Raw genomic sequence first — 10,635 nt, 5'->3', positions numbered from 1 at the left:
TTAGGAATAACCCTGACCTATTTTAAATCACTTCACATGTGCACATAACCTCCCACTGCCCCCACACCCGCACGCACCCAATGGCTTCTAAAAAAGATCTCCGACAAGGAGCCACGGAAAAGGTCAGCCGGTCGAGCATTTCAGCGCCAACCCGACGAGGAGCAAGGCCCAATGATGAAGCATGACACCTCTCGGGGTGTGTGAGGGCAACATGACAAAAGTATGGTCTTTTCCCTTTCCCCTTCCATCAACCCCTTAGGAACTGCACCCCCGTGTTCAATAGGTCCTATGGACCCCCAGTCATCCCGAAGCAGGCAGGTGCAGTCACTCAGTGCATCCACCTGCAAAGGGATCTCTAATCCCCTTTGAAAGTGCAGGCGGGTTGCCACCTGCACAGCGAAACCTGGAGCGGCTGTTTCAAAGCTACTCTGTTTTTCACTTGCCTCCAGGGCAGCACAATTTCTCGGCTTCCCTAGGGGAATGAATTCAATGTGATAGGCTGAACTTTACTTGTGTGCGCCTGTTGCACCTGTTTTAAGGTGCGCCGTAGCGCATCCTGGGACAGTGCGCCCTATGTGTGATAGGTCCCAGATGTTCATGAAGTGATGTAGCAGGATCCACCAAAGTCTTCAGTGAACCAGAGAAAGCTCCCACTTATGAAAGTTTACAGCATTGCTGCTTGTGTGGCTGGGACCAACCCCCTCAGGGGACCTCCCTCCAACGTGTTTCCACCAGGAAGTGTGAAGGGCAGCAGTACTCCAGTACTGTAATAATAACACGGGCCTAAAGGGCCTGTGTTAGGCTGTGACTTGGTGGAAAGGAATTACTTTCTGTAATCCCTCTGTGCCAGATCACTCAGCATTCCACCTTGCCGGGGTCGAGTCTACTGTAATAAGGGCATATGCAAGCCCCAAACAACATGTTCTGAGCTTGCCTGTTTAGCAAGAGAACCCTTAACAGCTATCAAGCATGTTTCATCAATCACAGCACATACTGTTTCCCTATAATTTGTTTTTATAAACACATTAATTCCCAGGGACTCTCGGTCCCGAAGCTGTCATTCTAATTACTTTGCAGACCTGGGCAAACACGTTCTTTCAAGTGATATTCCAGTAAGTCAGCATACCAAGAGATAGAGGGAAGACACTAAGGGCCAAGTTACGAGCGCTAACTATATGTGTGGTAACGGCTGGCCTCAGCTGAGTTATATTTTATCAAGAGGCCCCTCCTAAGGAGAGTTTGAGTCTGACCTCAGTCCGGATGTCACACAGTGACTCATCTTCAGCATTTCTACTAGATAGCATGCTAGAAGGGTCAGCATAGACTGCTGCAGTCGCTCAAACCTGTGAGTTTTAATGTTATAATCATTTCTATGAGAAAAAAAACAAAAGCAAACATTTTCAGTCATAGTGCATGGAACAGCATTTTCTGTGCATTTCATGTGATTCAAAATATGCTTAATTTATGTGCAATACTGTATTTATATTTTTATTCTATCTAGGTTTTGAGTTTTAGTTCAGGAAAAACATTATTTTTTATTGCTGCCTGAATCCATCTTTCCCTTGTAGAATCCAACTATCCCATTAGATTTGAATTCAAAAGTCAAGCTTCTAAAATATTTTGATGTAAAGAGGCTCCCTTATTTGTAAGCAAAAAAATCTAATTTCCGTTGTAGGACAATAGTCCGTTCAGGTGTAGAGCTGCCATTTTATAGGAAATACTGCTGCTTTATTGTATTGTAATTGTATTTATATAGCACTTACTACCCCTGACGAGGCGTCAAATCGCTTTTTCGGCGAGTAGCACGCTACTCCGGGACCCATGGAAGATTAGTGTTGAATTAGTATAGTGAAACATGCAAGTATATTTTAAATGGTGGATAGGTTAGTCAGTTGTTTGGATTTGGAATTATAGCAGAAGGATAGAGGAGGAAAAAAGGTTTGTATTTATATAGCGCTTGTTACCCCTGATGGGGTGTTGAAGCACCCTACTCCGGAAGCCCATAAAGGATTAGTGGTGAATTAGTATAGTTAAATATGGAATTTGAGAAGTGAACTTGTTAGTCTGTTAATTTTGATTGAAAAGGATAGTGGAGGGATAAAAGAGTGAAACATTTTTTTGTTTTTAGGTCTAAGCAGTAGGAGGAGGCTTTTGGATGAGTAAAAATGAGTTTTGGAGGGGAGGAGTAAAAGGGAAGAGTTTAGAAAGGTTAGGTATAGTAGAAATAGGTGTCAGGTGATACAAGGAGGAGTAGAAAAGAGTCAAGAAAGGGTTATTTTGGGGATCATAGTAGTGTATGGGGTTTGGGATAAATCAGCACACTGTTAAGTGGCAGCTATGTGTGTTGCCTTTGCACAGTGAGAAAGACAAACAATGGCATGTACTCATATAGTATACCCTGGTGTAAAAAAGTGTGGGGAGTTTTGCAATTAATTCCTTACACTTGTGCCACGTGTCATCCGAAGTTTTGCACCAGATTAATAGTCTTGCCTAACGAATGGGGAATAACGCATAGGAGATTATGTTCCTTTTGCTCATGTTATTCTCATAGTTTTTACCTTAGCCGGAGCACACTTACCACCCACTTAAAGCTAAAGGTATATACAAGTGCAGAACAGTGGGTGAGCACAATTGGCTCTTAACTCTCTTGCTAACACGGGAACAAGTATACTTTGAGCACGTTGACGCATAGTTGCCAGGGTCTAAATGAGACCCATGGGATCTTTTCTTCAGAAGAACAAGAAATCTCACTCATCTTGTGAAAGGATTTTCTCAATGCTCGTCGCGGAAGCCTCTAGAAATGTGCCCTCTGGGAATTATTAGGTGTCGAGCTAGGGTTTCGTCTTAGTAGAGATCGCTCATAATTTCAGATATGAAGTATCTGCATTGAACTGTACAGCAGGGTTTGTAAGCCTGAAATAATGAGACATTCAGCATTGCCTCCAGGTCTCTTTGGCACTTACCTGATGCTAATATGTGTAGAGGTTTAGGATGAATATGTTGCTCCTGCAGGAGCCGATCTACAGAATTGGAAGCTTGTAACACCTTCCACAGGATTGTTCCGCTCAGTGCTAGATTTGTAAAGCATTGTGCAGGAGCCCAAGTTTTTCTTGGGAAAGTGTCATTGGCACTGTCAAATTCCAGGGTTGCTACATATAATCTACATTCCATATGACGCCCCTTTCGTCTACCACTTTACTCTTCCTGGCTCTTTCTCTCACTCTCAGGGATTCTTTTCATCCCTTTATCCCGTTGTCACTGTTTTCCTATGTTCTCTCAATTTTCTGATGAGAAATTAGTCCAGGCTCTGAAACACATGTCAGTGGCCATCACCTGCAACCAATGGCACAAATTAAGCACTGGCTCTTCCAACCAGCAGACACAGATAGTTGGTCCTTTCATGAATACCTTGTGTGATTATACAACAGCTCTTACAGCCCTAAAACAGGTTGCCTCAAGGGTCCACATTGCCTTTGACTGTGTGCCCTGCTTTTGTTTTCGTTAAAAGCACAAGTCTCAGCCCTGCAAGGTTAAGGAATCAAAGTCCAAATATCACCATTAGCTCCCAGTAGATTAGTTGAGACCGATCAACAAGTTTCCAGTATTTTGCAACATGGTCTCTGACATTTGTCACAGTGTTGACCTTTTTTTTCTTTGTTCCAAGCAAGCAATAATGCCAAATCTTTCCTTTTGTCTAGGGTGCCAGAAGAGAATGGGAAATGGTTCGGTGAAGACAGAGAGGCAGCCAGAAAGCCCCCCTGCGAGCTCAGCAAATGGTGGAGCGACAGCAGAGGCCCTGAGAAGCAAGGTCCAGGAACTTGAAAAAGAGCTCAAGAAAAGGGACGAAGAGCTGAGAAAGAAAGAGCACATATTCAGAGATCAGGAGGATCAGTTGGAGAGGCAAAAAAAGGTGATGGCGGAGATTGCGGAGAAGCTTCAAAACAAGTGCACAGAGCTGAGCAAGTTGCAAGATGTAATACAGACACAAAGCGGGACCCACCTGCAACCCTCCCCATTCAAGACAGCACTCAAGATCAACCAAACCATTTCTGAGTTCTTTCGTGGCGGCAAAAGGCGTGGCGCGAAAGACGGGGTGTCTGCTGAGCCTACCACCAGGACCTATGACTTGCATCATGAACAGCCAAAGTTTTCCTTTGAAAAAGCAAGGGTCAGAAAGGATTCAAGGTGAGAATATTTATAACAAATGAAAAACAGGAATGCTGTTTGGAAGCTCAAAGAATACATTTTGAGTTAGTTTCCCTAGTCCCTAATGTAAGACTTGCACTGAGCTTGCACAAGCACGTTTCGCCCCCTTAGCTAAGTGTTATTTTACCTCTGACTCCTGCTCACATGCTTATCCAATCTTTTTGAGGTCGAAATTAATTCTCAAATGGGCCCAAATAGCACACCCCAGCTTCTCTGACAGGCACTTAGGTCTTAGTCTAAAACTGCTCCTGATCTGGAAGGCCTTGCACTCATTAAAGTGTCCAGCATACAAAACCAAGATCCACTGGCCTGTTAGTTTGTGGTGGAACCATAACTGAGCCTGACCCAAGGAACAGTCTCATAGCTGTGCTTGCACTTTAAAAATGCAAAGTGGTCAAACCTTAGCTTCAAGGTGAGCTCCCACTGAAATATGTTGCATACAGATTGTCCAGGTATATGATTTGGTCTCCTTGATAATTGAGGATAGGAGTAACAAGGGGAGGCGTTATGGGATTGCTAAATTGAGTACACTTCGATACGAAGTAGCAATGCCCGTTATCCATGCCTAGTCTGCATTTTGTAATGTGCAAATATTTGATATTTTCTGGTTATTCTCGTTCTATTACCAGGACCAATGACATAAGAGCAGATAAGGAACACACTACATGGTCTAGAGCAGCAGTTTCTAATCTTTAGACTTATGTGGATACCCACTTAATCATCACTGGAATTTGGGGACATCCACTAAGACATTATTGGAAGCTGAGGCTCACTGGCCTAAGCAATTTCTATGATTTGAACCTCAAAACAATACACACAAAAAAGTATACACCAAGCAAATGCTCAAATATTTAAATATTCAGTTAGTTTAATTCACAATCAAATATAGAAAAGGTGTTCACATTTGCAATTTATTTTGTTATACGTTATTAATTGTAAAGTATGAATTATAATTTCATTACATTTTGTAACACAGTCGCAGATCCCCTGGATACGCCTCATAGGCAAGTTTTGGGGGTTTCATGGCACAGGTGCCAGCAAACTCGTGTCAACAACTACAAACTCACATGTTTGTGAGTATTGGTAAAACAAAACAATGCAGGAAGCTTGTTTCCCTGAAAGAAAATGTTGATTTACTCTGTCAAAAGTAATAATTAACAAAATAAAATTTCAAAGTGCAAACTACATATGCGCTTTACGCAATATGTTTCAATATGCTCAAATGTAGGCTTGCAACAGTTAAATGTGTACATGGATGCACAAGGGAGTAAAATGTAACTCACAATGAATTCCAGAAGAATTCCACAATAGTCTGGAATGTAAATGCTGCCTTACGGGAGCAAACCTCTGACTGTGGATCCCCTTATGAGTGGACTATAAAACAGCTCAATATTCTTTTCCACCCTATTCACACTACAGGAATCCTGGGAATGCTAGCATTTGTAATTCTGAGAGGGAGAGGGAGAGGGTGGAAACTCATGACTACACATTTATTGCTAATAGCATGTGGAAATCACTGATTCCTGATTCCCACATATGTTTTGCCATTTTCTCCTGGAGTTTCACCTACACACTATGTCCTGCTTTCAGTAGCAGTGTTCCAGTGAAAATGTTAGACAGACGCTGTTCCAGTGGATCTTGTAGTCCCAATGGGGCCATTAACCTCTGTTACTGACCTCATCAGGTTCACTCATAAAGAGGGTCTAAGATTGTCTTAATTAGGCCCTTCATTTCCAGTTCACATTGTAGAAGAACAGTGATCTGGAGTTGCAAATCCACGCTGAGTGGCATGTATCAGCGAAGGGATGTGAAAAGTATTTTAGTTGCTGTAATCTTAGTGAAAAAGGGATTTTAAATGTTGATTAGTGCCACTGTAGTGAGTGATGTGTTAGGATATGTATGGACTTAGAGGGCATGTTGTAGAATGCGGAATGGTGATGCTGTGAGAATGGGACATAGCAAGGATCGTTGGCATTGGTGTGCTGGTGAGGCCTGGCAGATTGATTACAACTGATGGGAGAATGGCGCTTTAACAGGATCCACCTGTTGAATGACCTAACATGAAATAAAGGCCTTACCTCCCACCTGAATGAGCCCAGAATTGTGTATGGAGGCTGGGCCCTTCAGCTCCAACTGCCACATCATAAGCTCATTGTGGTGTTGCATATGATTATGAAACAACAGTGAGAATGTTTCCTTTGTAGGATATTTTCTGTGAGTGAAGAAAATGTAACTTCTAGAGATGAACATACTATACTTGCTAGATCAAGCTACCTATACACAGGAGCCTAGATAATTCAGTGAGTTAATCTTTGCTCATTTTTGTGATGCTTTGCAGGTCACAAGCTCAAATCCCAGCGATGTAGGTCTAGTCTCCTTTTTTTCCGAGATCAGTAAATCGATTACCATTACATTTAGTAATAGATTTGGTAATATGTAAATTTGGTAAAAGGTATATTTATAGTGCTTATAAGAGGCAGGTCTTTAGTATAAAGTGCTGTGTAATAGAAACCATTGAGTCCATCATATGCTGTCTCCTTGACTAATGAGCTTGATCTGAGAAAAGCAACTTTCTTGTCGCGAGCTAGCCCAGCGCTTGTGCAATTATTATGTATTGTGCTAAATGGTCTGCCAGCCTGTACCGTGCAAAGGTATCATACTGTCTCAACCCTGTTTAAAACCATACAGAGAGGATACATTTCACATGGATTTATTACTATCAATAAAAGAAATTGTATTTACATAATTAAAGCAGATATAAATATTAGTATCTCATACAGCTACCAAGCTAATAATGCGTATAAGAAAAGGTTCAGTGTCAACTTCCTTTATACAAATTAGTTAATCTAAAATGAAAGTATGGCACTATTCCCTCTCAAAAGGTGGCCTAGTTCACCACCAGTGTCCAGTTAAACCAATTGTTTTAACATAGCAAATAAGCATTACCATTTCTTCATTTTTTTGGATGTTTTATATAGATTTGTGCATCATCTTATTGCTTCTACAGAGCACGCTTCAGTTTTAAATGGAAGTTAATGATTGTCTTATAGCAGGGGTACATGGCACCACTCCTATCTGCTACACCTCATGTAGTACCAAACCATTTTAAAATCAAGTCAACCTCTTCTGCCTGAATCTCAAGCAATCTTATATTATTCTCCTCTTTGGCCCTTTAGTTTAGGTCACTGACCCCTTCAGTGAAAAGAAAACATTTGCATTAAAGATTATCAAATATGTCTATAATATCAAGAGCAAGGATCCATAAACCAAACAATGCTGTAGGCACGACTTTACTTAAGTATGTCCTTTTTGTAGTTACCAAAAGACATAGTTACATATGGTATGTCAGTCGTAGACTGCTGCTATGCTAAACATTTTTGTGTACTTCTGCTAATCGCTTAGCTTAATATATAAATACGTTGTCTGAGACTGTTCTTTTGTTTCAGTATGTGCAAAGGCATTTTCAACCTTTGAGTATTGGCGAAAAAATGTTTAACCTGTATATCCCCAAACCACTTTCTGCTCCCAATGGGCAGTCGCACATGAAAGTTTAGTTTTCATTCTTAACTGTTTTGATGTTAAGCATTTCCTTTTTCCTCATTCCACTCTTTGCTGCACCTAACTGCTTGAAAGCAAACCGAGAGTTTTCAAAGGCTATGGATTGATCAAGTTTTCAAATGTGTGCAACCAATGGGGGTCAGATGGTGCAATTGCACTTCATCTAACCCAAAGTATTTTGGTGAATCGAGGTCCATGCAAACTAATCTCAACAAAAACTCTTGCATGGATAAATGATCCCAGCAAGACCTCTGCAGTAATCCCATGATTTAGTGAGAATTTAGTCAGAAACCTTAAATTGTCATTCCCACGATGTTAATTAATGCCTTGTATAGCTCTGATATTTTTACAATAAAAAGGTACCTTTTTTACGCAGGCTCCGCACTCGTAAATATACTACCTGTGAATCTATTTGTGAATAGTAAACAATCGTAAACCTACACCAAAGTGTAAGTTTACCTTTGTGAATCAGGCCAAATTTGTTATTTGCCTTGGATGCATACCAAAGAAAGTGGTGTTTTCTGGAAGATAGTTCACCTTCTTTTATTTAATGAGATCCAACCTTCTAAGAGGGAATGCCTAATTTCATCAGATACATGGGTGGACCACTGCAGTAAAGTCAACTCCTCGTTCCATTCAGAAAATAAAAATACTGTGGCGATAATGTATGGAGTGGCCAAACAAGGTCCTGTAAATTTAGCCCCCATCGAGATCAAGAAGATAGTTGTGCCGTACAAGTTAGCCCGGATGGAAAGACCTTAGCCCAGGTGGTGTCCCAAAGGATGACCACAAAAATAACATCACTTTGTGGGCCCTTTACGAACTAATGTGATCAGGGTCGCCATTACGTGTACATTCCCTTCAACATGGTCTAAGGCTACAGTTGTGCTGATATTGAAAAATATGTGTTAGGTGTGGCCCCAGCTGTTACTGGCCAAAATCTTTATTGGTTTAAACAGTTAAAATCATATGGAGAGTCTGTTGTCGAGATTAGAACTCGGGCCGAGCAAAACGTAATCTTCTCAGAGGTGCAGTATTGATTTGCTAGGTCCTAGGGACGGTGGAACAATATTTAAACCTATATTTATTATGGGAAATAAACCAAAGTCAGGTGTTTGCATTAAATCTAGCATTCATGGACCTGAGCTGTGCATTTGATATAGTAAATAGCATCAACGCAACATCGGTTCCCTTAAGGAAAGTTGTGGTAACAGCTTGTGGGGTAAATTAACACATTGTAAAGATGCCTTCGTGGTTCAAAACACATTGGAAAGGTATAGCTTGGTTCCCTCCGCAGTGTAAAGGTTGTTCCCCCTGTTGAGGCAGATGCACAGGGATGTCTAAGCGAGGGTGTATCAGAGGCATAACTATAGTGCCCACCGCCCCCGTGGCATGGTGCGGCCCCCCGAGCTCCAGGAGGCCTCCTCCAGTACTGTGCATGGACGACCCTGCAAGCTCCTGACTGGGTCCAGAGCGTGGGGCCCCCTTCTATGCACTTTGCAGGGGGCTCCCACAAACTTTGCTACGTCACTGGGGTATATTATAGCCCAAATGGCGTATGTACAGAACAAATCAAATCTAAAAGGGGGGTTTGCCAAGGATGTGTCTCGGCACCATTCTTTTTCCCCATGTACATAAATGGCCTGGAGGATAATTTAGTGAAAAGTAGAAAGGATATGCCCAGTTGGGCAAACTCCCTATACCTGTCCTGCTGTATGTCAACGATGCAGTCTTACTGGCCAGGACTGTAAATAGGCTCCAGGGTCCTTTAAATGATTTCACTTGTTTATAAAAGATCTGGACTTGAATATTAATTTAAGAAAACCATTTACTGCAATATGTGGGCCCATAAATATATAAATAAGTGATCCAACTATATTGATGGTACGGCTGTGGGACAAGTGAATATGTTTGCTTTCTAGGGTGTTCCTTTTTACTTATCTCTTGCCTGGGGCCCACTACAAAACATAAGGCACTAATTCTCCAGCTGGATTAAGGTCATGTTTACACTTACAGCAAAACTAAGACAACAAAGCAATACAGCAAATAAAGACAATCTCTAAGACCAAGTATTCGTCTATGGCCACACATGGAGCCGGGTTGTCAGGCTACTCAGAAGTTGAAGTCTTGCAGAAGGCGGAGTATAACTTTCTATGAAGCCTTATTTTGTGGATCAAATTTAACTTCTCCCTTTACTTTTGTGGATTTATATATGGGTAAAATCAGAGACAAGTTTCAAGCAAACAGTGATAAGGGCTGGTATGTCTCTTCATAATGTTTTACATACTCCTTGGCTGGCTTATGTAAAGACGATCTCCCTCCGTTGACACACATGGAGTTATTTACTGACCCCGATTCCATTGCTACATCAATTAGGGAAAATGTTAAAAGGTGGTTTACTAATTATTTTGAAAATGTCAGACTTACGTTTGAATTATGCAAATCTCTTGTGAATTCCCTTATTGAATGTTGACAGTGGAACAAACTGTATTTTCTCTTTGGGCCATATGTATGAAGATTCCGATTTGCGATTCGGAATTTGCAATTTTTACCGAATTGCAGATTCTGAATCGCAAAACGGAATGTATCAACATAATCGCAAATATTTAGCGATTCGGAAAAAAATCGCTAAATAATTGTGAGAATGACAATTGTGATTCCTTAAATGTGAAAAATCGCATTTTTGCGATTCCTTAACGGGAAAAATCACAAAATGCGATTTTTCGGAAATCAGCCAATCGCAATCCTGATGCAGTTTGATGACATCACCATCCAGGAAGTGACTGACTACCCATGCTGCTACAGTATTGTTTGTTATAGAGTGGGAGAGTGAGGATTGCTACTGAGGAGCCATGGCTGAGAGTGGGAACA

The 10,635-nt window shown here is 41.3% G+C and overlaps 1 protein-coding gene across 2 annotated transcripts in view; it reads left to right on the top strand.

Moving 5' to 3' along the window:
• Nucleotides 1-3,707: 3,707 nt before the first annotated feature.
• Nucleotides 3,708-10,635, top strand: part of PRKG2 (protein kinase cGMP-dependent 2) — an 898,053-nt gene continuing 891,125 nt past the window's right edge. For both annotated transcript variants that reach the window (XM_086963161.1, XM_086963160.1), the window contains exon 1: nt 3,708-4,185. In XM_086963161.1, the coding sequence (XP_086819287.1) occupies nt 3,713-4,185 (473 nt within the window). In that variant the 5' untranslated portion in view covers nt 3,708-3,712. The remainder of the gene's footprint in view (nt 4,186-10,635) is intronic.

The sequence above is a fragment of the Lissotriton vulgaris genome, chromosome 3_1 (genome assembly GCF_964263255.1).
Source record: "Lissotriton vulgaris chromosome 3_1, aLisVul1.2, whole genome shotgun sequence".
Taxonomy (NCBI): Eukaryota; Metazoa; Chordata; class Amphibia; order Caudata; family Salamandridae; genus Lissotriton; species Lissotriton vulgaris.
Note: the sequence above shows the minus strand (reverse complement) of the source record. Positions and strands in the feature narration are given on the sequence as shown.